The sequence below is a fragment of the Drosophila kikkawai genome, chromosome 2L (genome assembly GCF_030179895.1).
Source record: "Drosophila kikkawai strain 14028-0561.14 chromosome 2L, DkikHiC1v2, whole genome shotgun sequence".
NCBI classification, from domain to species: Eukaryota; Metazoa; Arthropoda; class Insecta; order Diptera; family Drosophilidae; genus Drosophila; species Drosophila kikkawai.
In genome coordinates this window covers 20,803-44,444 of record NC_091728.1, presented here as the reverse complement: position 1 = coordinate 44,444, position 23,642 = coordinate 20,803, and the positions used below count along the sequence as shown (strand labels likewise).

At 43.8% G+C, this 23,642-nt stretch overlaps 7 protein-coding genes and 1 pseudogene across 11 annotated transcripts; 3 read left to right on the top strand and 5 right to left on the bottom strand.

Moving 5' to 3' along the window:
* Positions 1-1,232: 1,232 nt before the first annotated feature.
* amos (absent MD neurons and olfactory sensilla) lies at positions 1,233-1,850 on the bottom strand. Its single transcript, XM_017179878.2, has one exon. It carries the CDS (start codon positions 1,848-1,850, stop codon positions 1,233-1,235), a length of 618 nt encoding a protein of 205 aa, XP_017035367.1.
* A 3,540-nt stretch (positions 1,851-5,390) lies between these two features.
* On the bottom strand, positions 5,391-10,803 carry LOC108083934 (solute carrier family 12 member 9). Of its 2 annotated transcripts, XR_001771043.3 has the most exons (8): positions 10,308-10,803; positions 10,061-10,195; positions 9,447-9,790; positions 7,421-8,691; positions 7,170-7,361; positions 6,933-7,112; positions 6,340-6,867; positions 5,391-5,846 (listed from the first exon to the last, which is right to left on the bottom strand). XR_001771043.3 is itself a non-coding variant. In XM_017179939.3 (7 exons), the coding sequence occupies exons 1-7, from the start codon at positions 10,570-10,572 to the stop codon at positions 6,423-6,425; spliced, it is 2,832 nt and encodes a 943-aa protein (XP_017035428.1). In that variant the 5' UTR covers positions 10,573-10,803; the 3' UTR covers positions 5,391-6,422. The 2 variants fall into 2 exon arrangements, 1 of the variants encoding a protein (XP_017035428.1); XM_017179939.3 differs by having other exon boundaries at positions 5,391-6,867.
* A 499-nt stretch (positions 10,804-11,302) lies between these two features.
* On the top strand, positions 11,303-11,912 carry LOC108083874 (uncharacterized). Its single transcript, XM_017179867.3, has 2 exons — positions 11,303-11,542; positions 11,606-11,912. The coding sequence occupies exons 1-2, from the start codon at positions 11,369-11,371 to the stop codon at positions 11,783-11,785; spliced, it is 354 nt and encodes a 117-aa protein (XP_017035356.1). The 5' UTR covers positions 11,303-11,368; the 3' UTR covers positions 11,786-11,912.
* Positions 11,526-12,778, bottom strand: LOC108083859 (FAS-associated factor 1-like). Of its 2 annotated transcripts, none has more exons than XM_017179848.3 (4): positions 12,627-12,778; positions 12,449-12,562; positions 12,032-12,390; positions 11,526-11,802 (listed from the first exon to the last, which is right to left on the bottom strand). In XM_017179848.3, the coding sequence occupies exons 1-4, from the start codon at positions 12,690-12,692 to the stop codon at positions 11,751-11,753; spliced, it is 591 nt and encodes a 196-aa protein (XP_017035337.2). In that variant the 5' UTR covers positions 12,693-12,778; the 3' UTR covers positions 11,526-11,750. The 2 variants fall into 2 exon arrangements, with proteins under 2 accessions (XP_017035337.2, XP_017035344.2); XM_017179855.3 differs by having other exon boundaries at positions 12,449-12,556; positions 12,627-12,755.
* Positions 12,779-12,845: 67 nt separating this feature from the next.
* mRpL10 (mitochondrial ribosomal protein L10) lies at positions 12,846-13,886 on the top strand. Its single transcript, XM_070283205.1, has 3 exons — positions 12,846-12,865; positions 12,909-12,979; positions 13,101-13,886. The coding sequence occupies exons 2-3, from the start codon at positions 12,958-12,960 to the stop codon at positions 13,826-13,828; spliced, it is 750 nt and encodes a 249-aa protein (XP_070139306.1). The 5' UTR covers positions 12,846-12,865; positions 12,909-12,957; the 3' UTR covers positions 13,829-13,886.
* LOC108083965 (homeobox protein Mohawk) lies at positions 13,882-17,980 on the bottom strand. 3 transcript variants are annotated; one of them, XM_017179975.3, is made up of 4 exons: positions 17,890-17,980; positions 17,051-17,100; positions 14,276-14,965; positions 13,882-14,217 (listed from the first exon to the last, which is right to left on the bottom strand). In XM_017179975.3, exons 2-4 carry the CDS (start codon positions 17,092-17,094, stop codon positions 14,031-14,033), a joined length of 921 nt encoding a protein of 306 aa, XP_017035464.1. In that variant the 5' UTR covers positions 17,095-17,100; positions 17,890-17,980; the 3' UTR covers positions 13,882-14,030. The 3 variants fall into 3 exon arrangements, with proteins under 3 accessions (XP_017035464.1, XP_070139305.1, XP_041631907.1); XM_070283204.1 differs by lacking the exon at positions 17,890-17,980 and having other exon boundaries at positions 17,051-17,123; XM_041775973.2 differs by lacking the exons at positions 17,051-17,100; positions 17,890-17,980 and adding an exon at positions 15,065-15,146.
* Positions 17,981-19,324: 1,344 nt separating this feature from the next.
* Positions 19,325-22,272, top strand: Tbc1d15-17 (TBC1 domain family member 15/17). The gene is made up of 3 exons (XM_017181062.3): positions 19,325-19,538; positions 19,623-20,487; positions 20,549-22,272. The coding sequence occupies exons 1-3, from the start codon at positions 19,416-19,418 to the stop codon at positions 21,682-21,684; spliced, it is 2,124 nt and encodes a 707-aa protein (XP_017036551.1). The 5' UTR covers positions 19,325-19,415; the 3' UTR covers positions 21,685-22,272.
* Positions 22,273-22,326: 54 nt separating this feature from the next.
* Positions 22,327-23,580, bottom strand: LOC108084747 (mannose-6-phosphate isomerase-like; annotated as a pseudogene).
* Between the last annotated feature and the right edge of the window lie 62 nt (positions 23,581-23,642).

Here is a 23,642-nt window from a genome sequence, read left to right as displayed (position 1 = left end):
TTAATGACGTTTCTTAATAATGTTTGACCGTGCGACTTAAAAATATTTAAGTTTACATATAAAAAAATACAAATATTTCATTTGGCCTATTTTTTAAAATTGACAATAACAATAAGAGAATGTTCGGGAGGCCGAATTTTGTATACCCTTGCAGTTTGCCATAGGCTCATGGCATCCAATCAAAAATCTATCACAATTAAGTCAAAAATGCACTTATATCAGTTTGTAATGCTTTTCTGTGCTAGTTTCTACTAGGTTAAAAAATCAGCATACTGAATTATAAATATTGGGAAATCAAAATTTTTGTTAATTTTCGAGAATTTTAATGATGTAACGATGTAACCCCTTATAAAATTTTGAAAAATGTCAAAAAATGTTTTTCTTCCAGACATGACTAGAAAGACGCGCCTGTCAATGTGGATCGGAAATGACTGCTTCCCTAAATAAAATCAAAATACCCTTCCGGAAGTCCGGAAATATTTTAATTCCTTAAGTGGACATTTTTCATATTTTTTATAGTAATTTTTTAAGCAAATCCAAGTTTATAAACTGCATTACTTAGCCAAAAAAGCATCAAATTAACTTCAGAAAGCTTTTCTATGCTAGTTTTTTCTGGGTTAACAAATCTCCATAATTTAGTATAGTAATTTTTTAATAAATCTATTTTTTTTTTTTAGATTTTTGACAATTTAAAAGATGTAACCCCTTATCAAATTTTGAAAAATGGCAAAAAATGTTTTTCTTTCGGGCATGGCCAGGAAGGTGGTTCGCCTGTTGATGCTAATCAAGAATATAAATGATTTATGGGGTCGGAAATGACTACTTCACTGCCTTGCAAATATCTGACTAAAAATTAAATACCATGTAAGGGGTGTGATTATAAAATATATTTATGGAATTTGAATATTAAAAAAAATACAGCTTTGTATAATTCATTTCTCAAAGGAAAAATAAACTGTTTTAAGTAATGACAATTATAAAAATACGCATTGCTAAAAATTCAAATCCTAACTAATATATAATATAAAAACCCCACCTTAGGCACAATGAAATATTGTTAAAATTGTAATTATTTTATTATTATTAAACTAACATTAATTACAACTATGATAATAATTTTAAAACTAACAGCCTTTATAAGTTTTCCACTAGGTTTTCGTTTCCGAAGTGTTGCTACAACACAGCCCGCTAGAAGGGACATCCGCCAGACGAGAGGAGGAGGTTTCTTCCTCTCAGTAGTCCCTGGACAGTAGCGTGACCAAGTCGCCGATGTACGCCTGCGCCATTTGCAGCGTCTCGTACTTGGATAGCCGCCGGTCATGGCCCAGCGAAGGCACCACATCCCTTAGCTTGTCGAAGGCGTCGTTCAAGCTGTTCATCCGTCTCCGTTCGCGGGCATTGGCCGCCAGTCGCCGCTTCTTCAGGACCTCGCCGCCGCACGGGGAAGGCAAGGAGCTGCTGCTAGCGGAGGAGGCGCAGGATCCTGACGAGGAAACAAAGGCGGAGTGCTTTTCGTATGGTTTGCTTCGCTCCTGCTTTGCCCAGTACTTCGTGCTCCTGGCTCCCTGGCTCTTTCCCAGGTGATGGTGTTGCTGCTGCTGCTCCTGGACACTCAGCATGTGCTCCAGCTCCAGAACAGCCGGGGTGTCGTCGTAGTACTGTTCCATGGAGCAGCTGTTGGCGGTACCCTCTGATAGGCTATCGCCGCTGCTGGGGCTGAACTCCTGCTGGTACATGAACTGCTCCAGCTGCTGAAAGGCGTCGTTGCCCAGGAACTCTGGCAGGACGGGTAGTGGCGAATCGTCGGCGTAGTAGAACTGCTCCATTAGCTCGTTGTTGTTGGTCAGCATGTTAACGTTCGAAGGCTCAAAGGACAACTGGAGTTGGCTAGCAGAGGACTCTGGCTTAAATAGCCGTCGAAGCCGTTCTGTGATTGGCCAAGCCTCTTACCTGCTGCGTCTTACCTGATTCGCTGCAGATCCCTTCAGGTAACCTGGCTCTCTTGAGGATCAAATCCCCAGAACGTGCCCTAAATTGGCTTGCGGTCAAAACGTTTAATTGCCTCTCTGACTCTGCGACTCTCTCCTTCGGACAGGTATCCGTCGCCGACTCCCTTTGTGTGACCTGTCACTGGCCACCAGCAGTAATGATACCTCTCTTTTGTTGCATTTGGTTATTCGCACTGAAATTACACTTTTTATAGCCAAACAATTGCTCCCCAAGGTCAGAATATGCGAGATCAAACAATAAGAGGGACGACACCTTTCTTGTGGGAATCTTTGCCATTCCTCTTCTGCCCCCTCGCCAAGGGTCCTCTGCCACCGTTGGGTCACAACGGTTGCATGTCTGTGGTCTAGTATAAGTACATGTTCGGGGCTTTTGGGGCTCTTGCAGCAGAGAACAAAGACAAGAATTCCGGTGTGCGGTTTTCAACTTTCGATTTTAGGTGGTAGCTTATTGGGTCAAATGTAAACATTTAAGTGGCTTTCTCCCAAAATTTAAGTTAATCCGAAAGGACTGAGCGATATTCTAAAGTGTTTAACAAACCAACATTTACTTAACAATAAATGGAATAAGGAAAATATTAAAAAAATGTATAAATATATTTATAAAAATATTAATATTTATATCACAAAGCTATAATATTTTAATCCTTTTATAATAATGTGGATATTTTAGGTCGAAGTTTAAGTTAATCCTCGCTGAGCGATATTATAAAGCGTTTAACAAAACAACATTTACTTACCATTAATTACAGCCCGCAAAATATAGAAAAAACACCCATGGCTTGATCTTAATATTTATATTATATAGTTATAATATCTTAAACATTTATTATTAATTATTTAATAATTGCGACCATTAGGATGTGAATATTTTAGGTCTTCTTGGTGGCATCTGAAGGTCAAAGATTAGAAACAGAAATGTTTGGCCTAGTAGTGAGGGATTCCTTATAGAGATTTTAATCAATTTGCAAAAGGTATACAAACTTTGGCTGCCTAAAGATAGCTTCCCTTCTTTTTATATTTGACATTTTAAAGTTTTTCAAAATCTTTAAAGTATTTGAATTAGTTGTATATTGGAAATATTTAATATAACAAGATGTTGTATCATTTTTTGTACATTCATACATATTTTAAATAGTATAATAAATTATGAGGAAGTTCGTCTGTAAATGCTGAAGAGGCTATGGCTATATGTAATGGCCAAACCAATTGAATTTTTGGAGATCTCGACTTATGTGTTGGCAACTAAATATCGAGTAAGGACAAAAGTTCATACAACAGATAACATTTTCATATATTAAATATGTATATAAATATATTATATGAATATTATAAATATTAAAAAATATTTTTAAAATGTTAAAAAATAAATAAATACATAAAGAATAATGCACCACAGTTTGTTAATCATTTAAACGCTCTACTTGCACGGGCTGATCCTCTTTTGATAATACCCAGACAGACTCAAGCCCACTTTCAAGTGGCCGCATCGAAAGGCTAATTGACTCCACAGACTCGCAGCATTAAGGAGGAAAATCAATTCGAGGAGTTCGCTGAGTTTCCAAGGAAAACACTGGCCCAAAAAGAAGCGCCGGGCATGGCTAAAGGATACAAATGATCCCACTGCTGCTGGATGGTCCAGATTCAGGATACTCTTCACCCAAATTGTCAAGACAAAAAAGAGAACAAAGTTCGGGGGCCGACAAAGAAGTCTGACGTTTGATCTGGACGCGGCGATGATGATAGCTGATGGATCGGCAGGGACTTTGCCACGCGACCGCAGCTCAGGCCAAGTGCGATCCCGGATCAAGCATTATGCTGCAATATTTTTTCGGGAGAAAGGTTCGCGGATAGCCTAAAGATCGGCAACGCCCTTTCTGGGTTTTCCAATTAGCATTTTGCCTACCTGGGATCCCCAGAGAGGTTTTCTCCAGGGTCCGGCGGAGGCCCTGTCAAAATAGCAACAATAGGTAGTTGGTCGGTAGGCGGTTCTGGTTGAAAGTAGGCAACCTTTTCGGCCGGGGCACACAATAGGCCAACTGATGATAATCCTTCGCCGTGTTGCGTGTTTCTAGGGCTTCCCCTCTGTCCCAGGATTAATCGTTTTCGTTTTGCAGATTAGCTGTTGGCGCTAAATTGCGAAAATGCGATTAGAAAAAGTCAAAAGGAATTCCATGGGGATCTATTTTCTATATATTCTTGTACACTTGTTGAGCCTTCTTCTTTTGTAATAAAATCTTGAACAATGGAGCGATCTTTGCTGGTTTTTGTTTGGTCTCTATTGTTTTTTTAACCATTGTTTCCCAAATTACCATGTAATATCCTGGAATTATGGAATATTATACATATGCAACGATTTGAATGTTTCTAAGTAAATTACTTGTGGTCCAGGACACACAGATGTGCAAAAATCGGCAGACAGCGTGTCTGTAGACAGCTTAAAATGCGTTTTAGGAGAGAAAAAGAGGTAAAAAGAGATATTAAATAAATTGGTAAATCTGTACTATATCTAATCTTTGCCGATATATGTACAAGAATTATATATTCTAAAATATATATAGTATATAACTATAGTTAGAACATGAGACAAATAAAGTATAACATTAAATGCGATATTTTTCGATATTTTAATTCCCTATATAAAACTACCATATTAGCTTTTAGTTTTAAGTCCATTCAAAAACAGCACTAAGCTCCTAAACAATTTCTATTACCCAACCCTTTCTTTAATTTTCCCTAATTAGATCATCGATAAAAATGTAAATCTAGTCCCTAAATATCAATTAATCGAGGAGCATGCGACAAAATTTCCACAAAACTCATACCATAACTTAGACACACTTCAAAGGTAGTATAGGAGGATCTCCCTCTATCCCTCAAAGTGTCCGTTAGCGCCCTTGGAAAAGTGTCAGGCAATTGCGTGCGTTTATGAGAATTTATTGACACTCGGAGCGAGGATCCTCGATAGCCGCAAGGATACCGGTCGGGCAGGTAGCCAGCACCGATGGGTATCATAAATTGTCATCACATAAATATAGTGCAACAAGGGGATCAAGCCCGTGTGACATTTATGACTCTATTACCCGTCTGCCCTGGCTGCTCCTGATTCTTGCTTTCGTAATCAGTGTCCTTCGCCTACACGTGAGCTCCGCTCTTCTGGTATCTTAATAAGCATTTAATGGTAGCGGTAAATGGTGCCAAACAAAGTCCCAGGGAGATAGGGAAAACGGAAAGTGTTAATGGATGCTGCGATAACGAGAGCTCTGAGGGAGAAGCAATCTCAAAGGAATCGCGCTATTCCTTTGTCCATTGAGACCCATCGGGGAGTCATGTGGGCTTCCTGTTCCTTGGAGAGTCTTCCTCGGACAATGAAAAACACTTCGCATTTAAATAAATACATACATATTGCTAGTCTTTATTTAAAATAATTGAAAAGAACTGATTACAACAAACGCTGTGCTCAATAGTTACATTAGAAATTACATATTATTTCGTTCACAGTCCACGCATACAAATATAATTTCTGCTAAAACAATCCATCAACTGTGAATGGCTTACAAACTAGGTGCTTTATGAAATCATTTTGATTTTACAACCACATTCGACGGCGGTTATCTAATACTCTTGTTAAATTTCGGTATGTTTATATAAATTTAATCACAAAATGGGATAATATCGGTGTGAGCTCTCGGTCGGGGGCGATTTGTAATATATGATATTTTGTGTATAAGTTTGCGAGATGGTCCGTCATGGTTAGGTTTCATTATTAGAGCTATTATACTTTAGTTTCACTGATATGAAGTGCTTTTTCTTGACTCGGTTATTATGATATTAAATGTTCTGTGCAAATAAATATTAATTTAGCTATAATATGAAATTAATACATTTATATATGTGGTTAAAAGGGTCTAGTCGGTGTGTCAAGTTATTTAATAATTAAACTAAAAAATATTTAATTTGTATATTTATTTTTGAAGATTTTTGTATGAGAAATTGGGTTTAAAACACCGAACCATTTAAAAGTAAAACAACAAAAAATGTAGAAATATGTTTAAGTCATTGAAACAATAATATGATATTACTTAGAATTTTTTTGGAAGAAAACATATTTTTAAAATATTTATTTTAAAATGTTTGCATGAGAAAATGTATTTAGAAGATTTGAGAATAAAAAAATTAGAAAAATTGTTAAACCAATGAAATATTTTAAAACCGTATTATTCTGAATTTTTGTGGAAATACAAAGTATTGAAATGACACACTGCGACTCGACCCTAATTGATATCATATTTTTCGATTTGTATGGTATAAATTTATAGCTTGAAGCACTCACAGAAACGCACCAGCCACTTCCAGTTTGTTCCAGCTGCACTCTGGTTCGCCATCCTGGCTTATCACTCGTAGAAAAAACACCCCTTACAGCGTCGTTGATGTCACCGTGCTGACGCCATGAACCAGAATTGTGGGCGGCAGCTCGGCGGTCAGTTCGGTCAGCAGTTCCATGTAGCTGGCGCTGCGCTGTGCAAAATCCGGCGTTGATAGCTTCGGCGGTGCCGCGAGATAAACGAACGACAATGCGGTCTGATCGGAGCGTTCGCGTATGATTTGATTCGCTCGTTGCATGTAGATTAGCGAGCGATTCAACCTCTCCTCGCCCAGCTCGTCATCGTCGTCCTCCAGCAAAGCATTGTCCGCCTGGGCGGTGAACTGCCTAAGAGTGTGAGCATGTCGGCTAAAGTCACTGTCCCGGCTCCATTCCTGGATCTCAACAATGTCGGCCGTGATGCGGAGCTCCTTAAGAGACTGCTCTAGTTTCATCTTCGAGAAGATCTCCATTTGCGGGCTTTGGGTATCGAAGGTGCTGAAAGGGAGAGGGGAATATTATTCAAGCCGCTTAAAATTGCATTAAAAACACTTTAAACTCACCCCACCGTTCGCTCGTCGCTTGCCTCGCAGAGGAAAATCCTAACGCGCAGATGCTTCCATTTGGCCAGCATTATCACTGCCAGTTGCATCATGAACAGGGAGACCATGTCGAAGGGATCACCAGAGGTGGGGTTAAATATATTTATGGGCCATACATCGATGTACTTGACATGCTTGCTGCTGCTTGGAAAAACTGCATTTTAAATACCTTTTAATTGATAATTGGAGCACACTCACATAGCAACAAAGTTCTTGTCCAGTCGCTGGAAATTCCTGCATAAGCACAGGTTCTTCTTCATGCGAAGAGTGTCGCACAGGATCTGCACATACTCCTGGACCTGGAAATGCTTCGGGTCGCCGTCGCGTCGAATGGGAAAGCTCTGAATGTCGCCCGTGTTGAAGTCATCGGTCTTATACGGCGAGGAGCCACTGTGATTGAGAAAATATAGTCAAATATTCATTGCAGATCAAGGTATATTTCCACATACTTCTGGAAAAAGTCCCGCGGCGCCTCGTTGTCGTAGAAGCCCAAAATAATGGTGTTTGGCTTCATGGCGCCGATGCCCGACAAACGAATCAGGTGCTGAACTCCCTCGCGAATGCTCCGGCTTAGGGTCACCTCCGTGAAGGCCTTGACCCGCATGTGATCCAGAAATGACCACCACTGCTGGTTCTCCTCGGCATCCTCCGCGCTCTTAAAGTCCCCCAACTTGACATGCCCGATGATGTAGAGCCCGCTTTTCTTCAAATCGTTGACAAAGTCCACCAATGGGCAGCAGGATCGGGGCGAGGAGACCAGCAGCAGGATTTGCGGCCGCCAGAACTTGACGTGATCCTTGCGGGGATCCAGCATCAGGAGATACTTGCGCACCTGGTGGAACATCAAAGCCTGCGATATCGAGCCCCATTGCGCCGCCTGCGTGGCGGCCGGCGAGAAGAGGTGCAGGGCAATCACCAGGATCAAGCACAGTATGATGCAGGACGAGGCATATATCGGGTTAATCACGAACATCATGATCAGGGTGCCCAGCAAGCCCACCAAGCACGTGTGCCACGTAAAGTACTTGAAGAGCGGCCTGAAGTTCGGAGCTCCCGTGAGCTCAATGCCCAAGCAGGCCAGGTTGGTGGCCAGGTAGGAAAGCATGAACAGCACCGAGTTGATTTGGGCAATGATGTTGAAAGAGCCAATCAGCAGGATGCACTCCACCAGGCTCCAGCTCACCACGACGGCGGCAATGGGATTGCCTTTCCACGTTCCATGCAGCACAAAGTTCAGGAGGCTTCCAAAGACCTGGTCCTTGGACAGAGCCTCCAAAATGCGACTCGAGCCAATCAGATTGCTCAGGCCCGTGGAGAAAGTGGCCGTGAGAATGCCAATGGCCGTGAACGGTGGCCACAGATTGACCGGCAACAGAAACAGGTAGTTATTCTGCATCGTGTAGTACGGCGTTGTGCAGCTCATCAGGAAGGAGAGGATGATGTAGGACACGAAGGTGAAGGCCACAGCCGACAAGGTGCCCCAGGGAATGCTCTTCGATGGATTCTTTAGCTCACCGGACATATTGGCTCCCGCCATGATGCCCGTAACGCCCGAGAAGAGCACACCAAAGGTGGTGGAGAAGTCCACCTGCTTCCCATTCGACGTGTAGTCGAGCCCATAGTGGGAGCCCAAATTCTCCCGTAGCGTGTTGGCACTCAGGCCGGTGTAGTTTAGGAAGTGTATCGTTTTCGAGATGTTATTTTCCACGGGAACGGGTATCTGCAAGCCAAAAAGAATAACATATGAGTGGGGCTCACCACCAATAAAATATATTTATGAAGTGTAGGTTAAAACACACAAAGGGTTCTGTAAAACAATTATTAATCGGCACGTTTTTCATGATTCACACAAACCCTTATCGCTTTATTGTCAGCTTTATTTTGTTTGTTTAAAAGGGAATTGAACAGGAAAACGAAACTAAAATACCACTAATTATTTCATTGAAATATGAAATAAAATATTACATATAAATTTATTTATTTAAATATATGAGATATAAATATAAATAAAATAAAAAGAAAATAAAAATATAAACAAAAAAAAAACAGTAACTGACTAGAAGTGACCCCAATTGTGAATCATTCCTTAAAATCCCCATATCAAAGTCGATACTTTAAAAAATCCCGGCAACATAAATTATAGCAAATTTCTGACCAAGTCCTTATCAGCCTTCGATAAGGCCAGGGTAAATATTTAAAATAAACCCCAAATTGAGCCCTTGATAGCCTAGATATCGATAGCACATCTTCGATTGATAAGCGGGACAGGGGTTTGGCTCCCATGAGCGATTGCTACACTGCTAAAAAAAAGGTATTTGTCATACAGGCTGAAATGAATGTTCTACTTTTTTTTAGATATATAAACTACCTAAATTATAAATTTCTCCTCTTTTTGGATATTCATTATCCATTTCCAAATGTGAAGTTCAAGATATCACAAAATATTTATTTTCAATGTATAAATGGATATCTTACCGTATCATTGGTGGCGCCCATAGCCAGGAAACTGATGTACGTGGCGAATAGACAGACCGTGACGGTGGCCAAAATAAGTACTGACGTCTTGGCGAACAGGGCGGCACCCACCAGGCAAACTAGCAGCTGTAGGGTATTGATCATGCTGCTGGTTAGGAAGCGCCACCACTTGCCGTCCGGCAATGTGGAGTCCCCGGTCACGAAGTGGCCACCGGGGCCAAAGTTATCCATGATGCCCTCGGTGCAGCCGGAGATGGCCATGGCCGATCCCACGACATTGGCAAAGAAGAACAGGGTGCCGATGGAACCGCCAAACTCCAAGCCCAGCGTGCGACTGATCATGACTGAAAAAGGTTGTAAAAAGGTATTATTTGAATATTTAGTATTAAAAACAGAAGGGAGCTAACTGTGATAAGCCAATGTATCCTATACCTTTGTAAATCGATGCTAACTAAGCCGAAAAGGCTTAAATTTTACTTCTAAAAGTTGGTTAGGAATTTATATTTTTTTATTTTCAAAAAATACCTATGTTTATAGGGTCGGAGTAACCACCAAACTTTTGACTAAAATTAAAAAACCCTGCAGTACCCAAAGCGATCACTCGAATGACTCACAGTAAACACCGCCTCCCTCGATAGCTCCATTGGTGGAGATGGCGCACACGGAGGCCACAGTGAACAGCAGGATGCCGTAGGCGATTAGAAACTGCAGCAGGGTGACGTACAGGCCCGCATTGCCCACGATGTAGCCTGAACAAAGAAGTGGCAGATTAAGATATAGAGGAAACGGCGCACACAAGTTCAATGGACCAGCAGCGTCAGCGCCACAAGTGTTCCGTGACGTCACCACAGCCAGACTTACCAACACGGATGAAGACCAAAGCACTAAACATGGACAGGGCCACCGGACTGAAGACGCCGGCAAAGGTGCCCAGAGTACGGCCATTACGTTCCGGGTCCTGCATACCGAACTCCACGTAGCCATCACCGGACTGCGGCGTATTGGGCCGATCGCCGCTGTTTTGGCTGCCGCCGAATAGGGAGCCAAAGCTGCGGAAGACGCTGCCCGTGCGCCCATTCCGCGAATTGGCAATGGGAGCCGTCTCCTGCTCCGTGGAAGCGCTCATTTCAATGTCCGTGGTGCGAATAATGCGGAAACACTAAAGTCGTTCAGCGAACGCCTACAATTTCCAGCTGTCGCAGCCCAATCACAACCATGGGCGGGCTGAGTCTTTACTCCAATGGGGGCCGGAGGCTGTCTATCATTTTTTATCTCAGGATAAGAAAATCAGCACTAGCAAACTGTCTAGGAAAATTCTTCTTACTTAAATTAGATAATTTTTTGTTTTTATTATGCACGATAGTAAAAAGAAAGCTCACAACGCCCATGGCCCTGGCAATGTGGCAGCATTTACAGACATTATATAGTACTAAAACATACCGAAATATATTGACCACGCTTTGATCGATATCGACTGACTATCGATAGACAACAAATTAAAATAATACGCGGCACTTTTGAATACTCTATTGCTCCGTTCTGACCTTATTCGCTTAAAAAGTTTCAAAATCGTATCTCTATTAAATCAAGCAATGCTCTGCGTGCCAAAAACGATCTAAAAATTCGTTAATTATTTTCAAAATAAAATCTGGAAAAGGTATTATATATTTAAATATTTTATATACTGAAAACAACTCATTGAAAAGAATACCAGAACCGCCGAGGGATGACACAGCGCATGGATGATAAGCCATCGGAGCCTCTATATATAGTAAGTGGCTAATTGGTCGCCGTTCTAAAGAATTGATAATAATATATTGCTCTTGAGAGTAGATAATGACGGGTATTCCTCAAGGTATTTTGCCTATAAAACCCGCTACACAATCGGGCCATTCTTTAATTTCGGGAAAGTAATATTTACCATGAAGACTCTGCAAATCGTGCTGGTACTTTCGGCCATTATTGCCGTTGCCTTCGCGGCCAACGCTTCCTGGGGCACCAAGCTATCCAGCAGCAAGCTGGCCAGTACCCAGAACGTGACCATTCACAAGAAGGCCAATGTCTATGCGGACGCAAAAGTGGTTTTCCCACTGGACGTAAGTCTTTTGATTTATTTCAGTTCCATGAAAGTATATTACATCCTTGAACGTACACAACAGGGCCAGATCAACACAAAAATCATTCGTTTTATCAGCGTCACTGACCGATTTACGAACAGCTCGGGACCCACTGCCACTCTGTGGTCAGGTGGTCCAGGCTATACCCAGGCCACCGTACAGTTAAAGGGCCAGTATGCCCAGGGAATTAACGCCACCGTCCAGTTCTACACGGATGCCTAATCATGTGAAAACCAAGCCTGAAAGACCAGACAAAATATTAATTAAACAGAAAATAATAAAAAGTACATTGAGAAAAGCTTAAAGTAGATTTAAAGAGTTAATAAAATGTTCACATGCTATGCAAAAATTGTGGTTTTAAAGAGAATTAAAGTTAGTGTAATTATATAACTCATTCCTTTCATTTGTATAATAATGTCATTAAGTTATAATTGCTTTTTCATAACTAAATCATCTGTCTAATCATACAGGCCACTTAGAAGAGAATACTCCAGTTGGAGGCGTGTTTGAAGTGTGTCATCGTCGTAGTCTCCATGAACGATAGCGATATTTGGGATTCTTCCATCTGTACCCTGGCCAATGATCAGAAATGCGGGCATTTGTTCCACTTTAAGGTTCTTAGCTGCATCAGCCGCTTCAACGCTGATGATATTCCTAAGCTGTTCGTGAAAAAAGTTGGCGTCGGTGGCGTTGGACATATCCCAGCCATAGACAATAAACAGATTATTGAAAGTTGTGAGGACTTCATCATTCTTGAGTACTTGATGGCAAAGTGTGTTGGTCAGAACGCTACCCGAATGATGGAGGTAAAGGGCTAGCACTTTTTTCTGATAGAGATATTAATATTAAAAAAGATACAAGTATATAGAATAACTAAGTGCAAACCTCATCATCTGGCTGATTACATGCTGCTTCATAGGCACTCTTCAGGTTTCCCTTAAAAAACTTCAGGCTTGGCTCGCCGTACTGTTTTCTGTAATTTTGGACAAACGACTGATCCTTGGAGCCGGAAATGGCAAAATGATTAGGATTGGTACCGCTAACTCCTGGCAACATTCCTCACCGTAGGCTCTTCAGAGCGCGGGACAGCCAGATCCGTCCCCTTTGGATTCAGGTTTTCCCAAGTCATTCCGCTGTAGAAGTTTTTAGAAACAAAACAAAACAAAAATAGCTGCTAGAGGTGGGAAAACTTTAAAACTTCGCTACCATCGGTGGTGTTTGGTATTAAAAATACTGTCTTTTTATTTCTATCGGCTATCGATAGCGTCCTCAATGTATTGCTATCGGACCGAACGTGCTGCGGTTTGTTATTATTTTCTTTTGCGAAAATTTTTGGTTAAAACAGATAAATAACATAGCTGTGAATATTTAGGAAGCTTTATTAACCCCCTGACATGGCCGCCGTAATACCAAAAAGTGAGTATAAAGTTATTTACCGAATATTTCACGCATTTTCCGTCTTGAGGATGTTGTGTAACTGCTCTTGATGCTTTTTGTATGGCAAGATTGGCTCTAATTATACTATTTAATTATTAAGACCTTCCGTTGATAAGGACCAGCACTCCGGCGCTGCAGTTCCTGCGCTTTCGGGGCAAGATCAATATACAGCGGCCCAAGGAGCCGCACTACGAGCGCGCACGAGTGATTGCAGTGACGCAGCCCAAGTACCCGGAGCCACCGAAAGCCGGGACCTGCTTCAGGACTCGGGCGGAGCGTACGCAACAGCAGCTGGAGAACCCCTACAACGAGATCATAGCGCGCGAGGTGCGCAACTGGCTGGATCACTCCAAGCTGGTGGCCATCTTTCACCTGAACTCCATCACCGCCGACGAGATCTTCCGCGTTCGCGTCCAGCTGCACAAGCAGAACCTGCATCTTAAGTCCTACGGCCGCAAGATCATCGGTCAGGCGGTGGAGGGCACTCGCTACGAGGCCATTCTGCCGTTATTTCACTCCAATCACTGCATCATCTTCTCGCCGGACCAACAGAAGATCTCCACTCTGCTGAAAATAACGCGGAAAGTGCCCCAGATGGTCCTGCTGGGCGGCATCGTGGAGAAAACCCTGCTGAGCAGGAACGAGCTAATGGCCTACGCCCAAATGCCTGGCCTGCAGGCGGCGCAGGCGCAACTAGTCCAAACCCTGAACCAGGCAGCCGGCAACCTCGTCCAGCAGCTGCAGGCGCATCAGAACAGCTTCGTGCAAGTGCTCGATGTCCATGCCAAGGGGGAAGGTAAGGCGGATGCCGCAGCTGAGGAGGAGTAGTTGTAGTGGAATCCATGTTTTTGTTAAATAACAAGAAAAACTAAAGCAAAGTATTGTATCCATTGTCTTTCTCATACTAAACTATAGCTTCTACAAATTGGTTAACTACTGCGGCACCACCTGGATGCGTGCCCTTTATGACTAGAGAGATTGCACTTTCCGAACATCTGCTGGAATGATGGCGTCAGTTCGATGGCACCGCTCACGAGGTGATCGCGGCGGTGTGCTGCTGGTGCCAGCGCTGCCTGCAGTTGTAAGCCAGATTGGCCAGGGCCTCCGCAGCATCCAGTTCGTCCTTGTGGTGGAGCATCCAGCTATCCCCGCGAGTTGCCGCGGAGTCGTTGGAGAACATCAGCTGGCTCTGACCGTTGCCGAAGGTTGTCTTCTGCCTGAAAGCCACAGAATTTAGTGTGCCACATTCGCTATAATCCTTCAAATGGTGCTTACCTGGTCGAATTCCACTCGATGTGGTAGTTACTCCTGTCCGGCGTAAACTTGGCCGCGCTCTCCAGCCACTTGTTGAGTTGGGCGCCCGGTTGGGGGATGTTGTTCACGGCCTCGCCAGCAGAAGTATCCCGCAGATACTTCTCCATCATCTGGTGCTTGTACTTGGCTTTACCCACCATTGTGGGCATACCAATGCGCCCGTACAGCTCCCCGGCGGACTCCACATAGAAGTTTGGCTTATACTGTGACGTGTGGGCGTTGCCATCGCTGCCGGTGCTGTGGCTGGACAACCCGTCGTCGTCGCCGTCTTCATCGAAGTCGTCGTCTTCCGCAGCAGGGCACGAGCGCATTTCCTCCTCCCAAATACTATCCTCCGACGAGATGCTGAACTGCTCCACATTGCCCCTCGCATTGTGGTTGTAGTTTTTGATCAAATGTCCCCACGACTTCTTGGCCTTCTCACGCTCCGAGTTTTTCAGCTTCCGCCGCCAGTTGGCGAACCAGTTACAGATCTGCGTGTAGGTAAGTCCCGTCTCTCCAGCCAGTTGCTTCTTCTCCTCCCGGCTGGGATAGGGATTCTCCCGGCGCCGGATCAGCCAGTCCTTTAGCATCCTTTTTATGTCAGGTGTAAACAGGCGTTTGGCGGCTCGCATGGCCGGCTGCAGTTCATCCTCCGGCGGCCAGGCGCGTCTGAAAAATATTCCAAAAAATATGCATTTATTTATTAGTAATTTATTGTAGCTAAAAACTGATATAAAGAAGTTGGGAAATTTTTTTATCCAAACCTACTGTTTAAAATAACGGCCAGTTAAGGGGGTTGACCCATGTGACGGCCGGTTTTTTGACAGTTTTTAAGAAATGTTTCCTAAAGAGAGCTTATGACTGCCATTTTTTTTACCAGTTATTACCAGCTATAAAGTATTTTTCTATATTTTTTAAAGTTGATTAGTTAATTAAGAAATCGATTTAAGCAAAAAAATTAATTTATATTTTTGTAAACAGCCCCAAAGCTGGAAGTTAGTTTAATTCGACTTTGTTTTAATTTTAGAACTTTGAAAAATCCACAGTTAAGAGACAGACATATTTTTAACCGAAAATATTAACTATACACTGCGCGTCACCAGATTAGCGCCCCCCTTGGTGCTCGCGTTTGAAGTAAAATATTATCAAAACTATTAAAGATTGAACTGTACAATTATTATCCAATATAATTCGATTAATTCTCTAAATAAAAACATATATTAGAACGCAGTTGGTATTTGCATAGAATTGTATTAAATTAAAAACTAAAGAAACACGTTTATTTGGAAGAAAAAACTGCGTCATCAGATTAGCGCCCCCAAAATATAAATTTAAACATCTTTCTTAACTTGCTGATCACAGCAACTATTTTTTTTTTGCTGTTAAATTAAACATTTTTCTTCAATTTGACATACAATATGGGCAGAGGAACAATCTTATCTTCGGAGGAAAAATCGAAAATCGAAGCGTTTAATGAATGTGGACTTTCTCTTCACAAAATCGTCGAAAAAACGAGAAGACATCGCAAAACCATTGCAAATTTTCTTCAAAATAAGAAAAGCTATGGAAAAAATTACAAAGGAGGTAATAACAGTGTTATTAGTTCCGCAGATCGCAGTGCTATACTTCGAGAGGCGTGTAACTCCCACGACTCTACCGCAAAAATAATAGAAAAAACTTGTGTTAAGACAATAAAATCGACTTTTTTAAAGGTGATCAAGAAAGCTGACCCTTTAAAGAAGCTAAAACTAAAAAAAAAAAAAACCACCCCTTAACCAAGTGCGAACAGAAATCCGCCTAAAGTTTGCTCACACGCATATGACATGATCCAATGAGAGGCATAACGTCGTATTTTCAGACGAAAAAAATGTAACCTAGGGGGTCCTGACGGATATAATTATTATTTCCACTATTTACGCAAGGAAGAGCATCATCTGGATCGCTTACATAGTCGGGTTGGAGGAGTAATGGTATGGGGAGCCATATCCTATTATGGCAACTGTGAACTGCAGTTTTTAACCCCAAAGATGAACGCGGAAAATTACAATTGCGTTCCAAAACAGCATTTCCCGTTTTTAAAAACTTATTTCGAAATCTGAAATAGCATTTTCAGCACGACTAAGCCCCAATCCACAGAGCCCGGTCCGTAAAACTATGGAATCAAAAGGAAAATGTCAGTGTCCTGGAGTGGCCCCCATACTCCCCAGACCTGAACATAATAGAAAACGTCTTGGGATGGTTAGCTAGGAAGGTGTACGAGGCTGCCAAGCAATATGCTACCAAGGAGGATTTAATTCACAGTATAAAACAGGCCTGGTCAACAATAACGTTGGAATATTTCAAAAACTTGTATGACTCTCTCCCCAATCGAGTTTGTGAAGTCCTTGTAAACAAGGGAGGGGCAACCCATTATTAAATTTCCTTAAAAATGATTAAACTTAATCATAAAATTGTTAAAGATAGTATTTTGTAAGAACTTCATCAAAAAAAGTTAAGTTAATGTAGGTGGCGCTAATCTGATGACGCAGTTTTTTCTTCCAAATAAACGTGTTTCTTTAGTTTTTAATTTAATACAATTCTATGCAAATACCAACTGCGTTCTAATATATGTTTTTATTTAGAGAATTAATCGAATTATATTGGATAATAATTGTACAGTTCAATCTTTAATAGTTTTGATAATATTTTACTTCAAACGCGAGCACCAAGGGGGGCGCTAATCTGGTGACGCGCAGTGTATATAAAGATACCCACCTGCTGTGACGACGATTGCGCTTGGGCCGCGTTGACTTCTCCATGGTTCTCTGAAAGAATTAAAAGAGAAGGCTGACGATAGAGCAGATCTGGTACGATATCATAAAAATGAAGGCAATCGTTTTAAAAATACCCTGTAAGTCAATTTAATTTCAAAACTCTCGGTGGGTGGCGCTATTTCTGGCCCACGGATTTTCATGTTTTTTGGCTCTGTTGCTGTTTTCATTTTATTTTCCCAACGAAATAAATATTTAGGCTTTGTCACAGCAGACGAGATCGAGAGCAGGAGAGCATGGCGAGTGGGAGAATTGGTTTGGCGTTGAATATCAGAAGAGAGTCTTCTCCCAACAGAAGTAAAAGTCTGTTAAGGTTCTCGTCTTTCCTTCCCAATTATTTTAAATGTCAAGCATTGTGTGCGTGAGTATGTTTTCATGTTTTTCTTAACCTCTTGGTTGGGAAATTCATTGATAAAACTGGCGAATCATGTTTTTTCCACCGACCGATACATATATACGTGTATGTTTATATATAGATCTTATGACACTGGCTGGGTGTTTACTATTCACGGCTCATTTTCACTCTGGTGACCCTTAAATGATACTTGGAATATTTGTTTTTCCGGATGAAACATTTTTGGGAAAAGTCCAAATACTTTAAGGATGCATCACTTTAGTTGACACTCTCAGGCAATTGCATTAATGCTAACGTTATATAATCTAACATAACACCATTGACTTGTTTTATTTGTTTTTAATTGCTTAAAGTTTTTAAAATGTACATATACGTTCTTGGGATTCATCACTCTCTTCCCCAAAGGAAATACACATATCTGCACCCACCTGTAAATATTCGGTCTATATTTTCCGATTATGTTTCGTTATTTTTATTAAATTCTGAAATAGACGAGGGTTGTGCTTCGTTCGACGTTCTGGGCCAGACTGAACCATCCGAAAGAATGCTTTTAGAGACCCGAAGAGGACTCTCCTCCGACGATCGGCTGAATGGTGGGGGCACTTTTAATCTATTTACAAAATACTGCTAGATATGTGTGCTTATTTTAAAACAATCGTCCGTTCTCGGAGAATGCTTGCGAATTACTTTCGCTCTCGATGCCCACATTTATTGGCCAGACGGTGGCAATGACGTGCTTTAAATTGTGTCGCAAGTTATTGCTGAAACATAACAACTAGTTTTTTAAAGCCGCACACAAATCACTAAATAGATCAAGTATTTGCTAATAGCCGGATAAATCAAATTCACCGTTTAGACATTCTTTTATTTTTATTTTACATTTTATTAAGTGATGATCATCACCAGAAGTGTGTTCAAGGCGTCTAATATATATATAGATATGATTTTTCAGTATCCTGTATAAGTTTCCGGTTACCTTTAAGGCAGGGATCGCAAATAAGAGTTTTAAGTAAAATAAATATATGCATATTTAGCTTTTTTCATAACTTTTGCAAATTCTATGCATATGCATATGGTAAAAGCAGAGCTTGCAAAAAACTGTCGACCGTTTCTAATTGTCTGCATATATCTGTCTCTCTCTCACTCTTTACGAAAAGACTCAGAGAGCACCCGTTCATGAGTTCTTGGAATCAGCTCGCGCGCGTTCAGAGCGAACTCGTTTTTTTCTATTCTGCTTTGTTTCGGTTGTCCCATGAACCGTGGTCAGTGAACAAAAGTCTTTTGCGTATGTATTGGTATACATTCACACGCATAGGCAAGCAAATCGTTAAACGTTTAGTTGCGATTTAAAAACAAAATTGTCTAAAACTTTTCTATTCTTTTTAATAGCATTTTGTTATATGGACACTTGTTCACAAAAATAAATAAATAAAAAAAAAAACAAACAAAGGTGAAGACCGTTCGCGCTGAGCTGTTCGGTCCCTTGGTCTTTTGCTGGCTCTCTGTGTGCGAACGTTTCTCGTCCCGCTCTTTACGCACGGCTCATTGAAAGGCCGAAGCAAAAAGAGCTCAACGAAAAGCGTTCAACAAAAAACCGAAATGAAGACAGCAAAACTCCCTTGCTCTGAACGAGAGCGAGAGAGTATGATCTTTTTCGGTTTTGCTCGCACCGAGAGCACAGGAAAAACCCCGTCGACAGTTATTTGCAAGCTCTGGGTAAAAGTTTTTGATTTTAAAATGAAATATTTAGTAAACAACGTTCAAAAACCCGTTACAGAGCGCGGGGCTACCAGATCAGCGCTTTTAAGTGTGCCCATTCTCAGCGCATGCTAGAAATCCTGAAGTGCGACAGGATTAGGTAATTTTTAGCGCTTTTCGAGCAGCAATTGTTTATATCTGAAACGTAATAATTAATTGAAATACGAATTAATTGAAAGCTAATCCCCGGGCAGCCATGAACGAATCGGTGCGCTACGACCGCTGTCACCAGGTGCAGCTGGGCGTTCACAGCGAGGTGCAAACGTGCGCCGCCACCGAGGAGGATCCCCAGAGCTTGCCGCCGCAGAGTACTGGTACCGTAAGTGTCGTCGCTCTTCTTTATTGTCCAATTCCTGACTCATTTATGGTTGTGCATTCGCCATCGGTCATTACGTGTCGCCAGATCCTCTTCACACATGACGGTGTACTCCTGAAGAAGGCCAGCGCGGAGCACATCTCGGACCTAAACACAAGCGGCTCGCTGTCGCTAGTAGAGTACTCCTCGGCGGAGCGGCCTTGTCGGCGACTGCTGCTGGAATGGCAGCCCAACGACAGCATCATGATTGCGGACGACAGCCAGGACCAGGGCGACTGGGCGCTGGTGGATAGAATATCCGGCAGGACGCGCACCACATCCGAGTGCCGTGCCTTCAATACAAAGCCCAGTGGCGGCGGGAGCGGCGGTGTCGCCCGCGCCCGCATCATGCGTGCCCAGCTGGACGACCTGCAGTCCGTAGAGGTGCGTCATCGCGGCCAGACCATCCGGTTCATGCGCAAGGGCAGCGGCGGCCTGCACAGCGAGTACTTCTTTCAGCACGGCAACGCCGACCTCTTTGTGCGCTCCATGCGGGACCTGCACTTTATCGAGGGCAACGGCAACGAGGAGTACACCATCCTAACCACCGAGAACCAGAAGCTGAAGAAGACCTTTGCCGAGCTGGACATTGGCCAGATTAAGTCCAGCCATTTGCCGCGCGAAAGTTGGCTGCCCAACAAGCTGGCCGGTTTCTTGGGCAACATACCGGACTACGTGCAGCCGCCGTTTCAGCGCTCGCCCAAGTCCCGCCCCGGGTCCCTCATCGCCGGCGAACGGCAGACTTCGCCGGACAACTATCAAATCATTGGCTTGAGCGGCAGCACAAACAGCGCCTGCTCTTCAAACGGCCAGAGCCGCGGCGGGAGTGCGGAAAAATCGCCTGCAGACAGCGAGCTGGAGAACCTGGAAAAGATGGTCAACAACTTGCCGGATCGCCAGCGTGTGGAACGAGGTGAGTTGAGGGAGCGTTCGTAAGGGATAACTCTCAGGAATTTCTGGCTTTACCTTTGCAGGGCTGCCTCTCACAGAGACCCAGTGGCTGGAGTTCCAAACGCCCGACGGCCGCATCTCGGACAGCGACCGCATCCGGGAGCTCGTCTTCCGCGGCGGCATCGTACACAGCCTGCGGCCGGAAGTGTGGAAATTCCTGCTCAATTACTATCAGTGGTCAGACACCCAGGTGCAGCGCATCGAGCGACGCAAGCAGAAATCTGTGGAATACTACAACATGAAAGCCCAGTGGCTAGCCATGACCACGGCCCAGGAGGCGAACTTCAGCGGGTATCGCGAGCGCAAGTGCCAGATCGAGAAGGATGTGAAGCGCACGGATCGCACGCTGCAGTTCTTTGCCGGCGAGGACAATCCCAATCTGTCGCTGCTGCAGGGCATCCTCATGACCTACGTGATGTATAACTTTGACCTGGGCTACGTCCAAGGCATGTCGGACCTGCTGGCGCCCATACTAGAGATGCAGGTGAACGAGGTGGACGCCTTCTGGTGTTTCGCCGGCTTCATGGAGCTGGTGTTGACCAACTTTGACATGGACCAGGCGGGCATGAAGACGCAGTTCGCGCAGCTCCGTCGGCTAATCGAGTTCGCCAATGCTCCGCTGTTCCACTACATGCGTTCCCATGACTCGGACAACATGTACTTCTGCTTCCGTTGGCTGCTCGTCTGGTACAAGCGGGAGTTGAGCAACGAGGATGTCCTCCGCCTATGGGAGTGCCTCTGGACCCGCCTGCCCTGTCCCAATTTCCACCTGCTCTTCTCGGTGGCCATTCTCGATCAGGAGACGAGCGTTATTATCGACAGTCAGTACGAGTTCACCGAGATTCTAAAGCATGTCAACGAACTAGCTGGCCACATCGATGTCCAAAAGACACTGGAGATCGCCGAGGCTATCTATCTGCAGCTCAAGGCTTCGGAGACGCTGCCCAACGACATACGGGCGATCATTGGCGAGCCCCTGCTCCCGCCAACCGCCAGCGGCGAGGAGGTGGATTCTGCCGCAGCCTTGGATGATGAGACGGCCTACTCTGACGACGGCTTCGACGAGCTTGTGCGGGAGCTAACGCCGGAGGAGAAGTTGCGACAGCAAGCCCTCCTGGAGGAGGCGTGCGAACGCTCGCTCTTCCTGCAGTACCATTAACGAACGACTTGGAGGAAGCGTGCAAGAAGCCAAACCAAAAGCCCTTAGCGCAAATTACACTGCCCACTGCGGGGTCCTCTAGGCGAACAAGATGATTCTGTTTAGGGCTGCCAATTAATCAAGTTATTTTAGCAATTAATCGAAGACCATTAACAGAATTGGCCTGGTATCGTTTTCGAAAAGTTAAGTTTCTTAAGAGAGTTATGTTTTCAGTTTCAAGCGATGCGCTACCCTAACAGGCATCTTTGTGCAACTAATTTGGATCCTGTGGGGCAGTGTCGTTATTATCTTAGACTTTAAGACTCAAAGTTTACTACCGCATCAAAAGCGAAGCTAAGCTAGCCAAGTGCTTTAAACTCTGCTGATACACAGATTTATATATATATATATTGTATATTATACATATTTGTACGTTTTTGTATTTATTGTAAGTTGTATCCCGAACCCTACACCCCTAACCCTAACCCAACGCATCCCCTTGTCAAAGAATCGCCCCTCAAACAAGGTTATTAATTATTTAAAGTACACTCAACGGGTTTTAAGGTATTTTAACCTTGTTTTCTTCATCCAAACACCACACACACACACAAGTACATTCAAAATGCGTAGTAAAAGTATCTAAAAATAAAACACCTGGTTTGCACACACGATAATAGAATGGCGCTTTGTTAATTAGTTTTTTAATGGGAAAATTTTCAGTGGGATGTCAAGTAGTCGGGTTTCCACAAACTACTACATGTATCCCGGGTCAAGAGTACCCACTGATAAGGCTTGGAATCGTGTCATCTGAGTTCGAGTGTGGCTTTCATGCTACGCGTGCATGGATCGGCAACTTCCGATGCTGTTTTAGCTTAGGAACGCTTGTCGGATTGAAGGAGCATTCAATAATATTAGATAGTAATAATAAATAAATAATTGTACTTATTCCGGTGCTGCATCTTGGTAGCCATCCACAATGCCCTATTCTGTCGCTTCCACCGGCTGCCAGTTCAATTGTTGCGCTGCTGGCTACCAAAAAAGCTGCCGACCCCCCGGCAGAAGGTGGACTTGGCCAGATGCGGCAGTTTCTTTGGGGGTCAAATGGTCGGTAGCAGGCTGCCGACAAGCCGGACGCCGATCTGAAGATCCCACCTCGTCGGGAGGCGCAAGACACGCGAGCCCTTTAGCACAATCAGAATAGAACCGAAGGCCTCAATTTGCAGCTTGTACGACTGGAGGGAGGGATGGATGTTCACGTGGATCACCGCAAAGTCCGGTATATACACCTGCACCTGCTCGTCGACGTGATACGGAAGGAACTCCTTGCGCTCGGCATGCCTGCTCTCAAAGATCACGGACTCAAGCAGCTGGTCCACATCCTTGTACTTGGGCGTCAGGCCGGCACGTATGACATTGTCCGAGCAGGCCATGCACTCCACGCAGTCACCGTCGAGGTAGGCGTGTATCTCGTTGCCGCCCAGATAGATGGCCTGACCGGGCTTCAGACGGACCAGATTAGGGAAAAACAGCGACAAGACGCCCACATCGCCGGGAAAGGCCTTGATGCACTGGCAATATCCGCGTCGTCGGTATTCATCAGCTTCGCGTAGCACAGCTTGAGGCTGTCAGCGTTGGGAGCCTCGTGAAGTTGACCACTGCCTCCGGCCCTATCAACTGGCTAAGCGGCTGGAACTCGTCAATGTTGTCCTTTATATCTCTGGCCGGCTGGAAGTCAACTAGTGCCAAGAACGGCGTCAGAGCAATGGCCAGTTCCGGCTTCTGGTTGTGCAGCCGCTCCGCCCCATAGACTAGCTGATTTTTCGAAAATGCGCGCTGAAAAAACCGCCGCTCGGCGAGGCTGCCAACTTGCCGGCAGAACTGCTTCGTGTCCAGCCAGAAACTGCTTTGTTCAAACATTGTACTGCTTTGCCGGCCGAGTTAGCGTTGCCACTTTTTAGCAGAGTTGCCAGACAACTTAT

Coding starts and splice junctions, on each gene's coding strand:
- amos (XM_017179878.2), bottom strand. CDS start 1,850: ATGCTGACCAACAACAACGAGCTAATGGAGCAGTTCTACTACGCCGAC.
- LOC108083934 (XM_017179939.3), bottom strand. CDS start 10,572: ATGAGCGCTTCCACGGAGCAGGAGACGGCTCCCATTGCCAATTCGCGG. Junction 10,196..10,307: donor TTTGGTCTTCATCCGTGTTG/GTAAGTCTGGCT, acceptor TTCTTTGTTCAG/GCTACATCGTGGGCAATGCG. Junction 8,692..9,446: donor TGGGCGCCACCAATGATACG/GTAAGATATCCA, acceptor TTTGGCTTGCAG/ATACCCGTTCCCGTGGAAAA.
- LOC108083874 (XM_017179867.3), top strand. CDS start 11,369: ATGAAGACTCTGCAAATCGTGCTGGTACTTTCGGCCATTATTGCCGTT. Junction 11,543..11,605: donor AAGTGGTTTTCCCACTGGAC/GTAAGTCTTTTG, acceptor CGTACACAACAG/GGCCAGATCAACACAAAAAT.
- LOC108083859 (XM_017179848.3), bottom strand. CDS start 12,692: ATGACTTGGGAAAACCTGAATCCAAAGGGGACGGATCTGGCTGTCCCG. Junction 12,391..12,448: donor GTAATCAGCCAGATGATGAG/GTTTGCACTTAG, acceptor TATCTCTATCAG/AAAAAAGTGCTAGCCCTTTA. Junction 11,803..12,031: donor TATTCTCTTCTAAGTGGCCT/GTATGATTAGAC, acceptor CTGGTCTTTCAG/GCTTGGTTTTCACATGATTA.
- mRpL10 (XM_070283205.1), top strand. CDS start 12,958: ATGGCCGCCGTAATACCAAAAA. Junction 12,980..13,100: donor GGCCGCCGTAATACCAAAAA/GTGAGTATAAAG, acceptor TTAATTATTAAG/ACCTTCCGTTGATAAGGACC.
- LOC108083965 (XM_017179975.3), bottom strand. CDS start 17,094: ATGGAGAAGTCAACGCGGCCCAAGCGCAATCGTCGTCACAGCAG. Junction 14,966..17,050: donor CGCAATCGTCGTCACAGCAG/GTGGGTATCTTT, acceptor AATATTTTTCAG/ACGCGCCTGGCCGCCGGAGG. Junction 14,218..14,275: donor ATCGAGTGGAATTCGACCAG/GTAAGCACCATT, acceptor TGTGGCTTTCAG/GCAGAAGACAACCTTCGGCA.
- Tbc1d15-17 (XM_017181062.3), top strand. CDS start 19,416: ATGAACGAATCGGTGCGCTACGACCGCTGTCACCAGGTGCAGCTGGGC. Junction 19,539..19,622: donor CGCCGCAGAGTACTGGTACC/GTAAGTGTCGTC, acceptor ACGTGTCGCCAG/ATCCTCTTCACACATGACGG. Junction 20,488..20,548: donor TCGCCAGCGTGTGGAACGAG/GTGAGTTGAGGG, acceptor TTACCTTTGCAG/GGCTGCCTCTCACAGAGACC.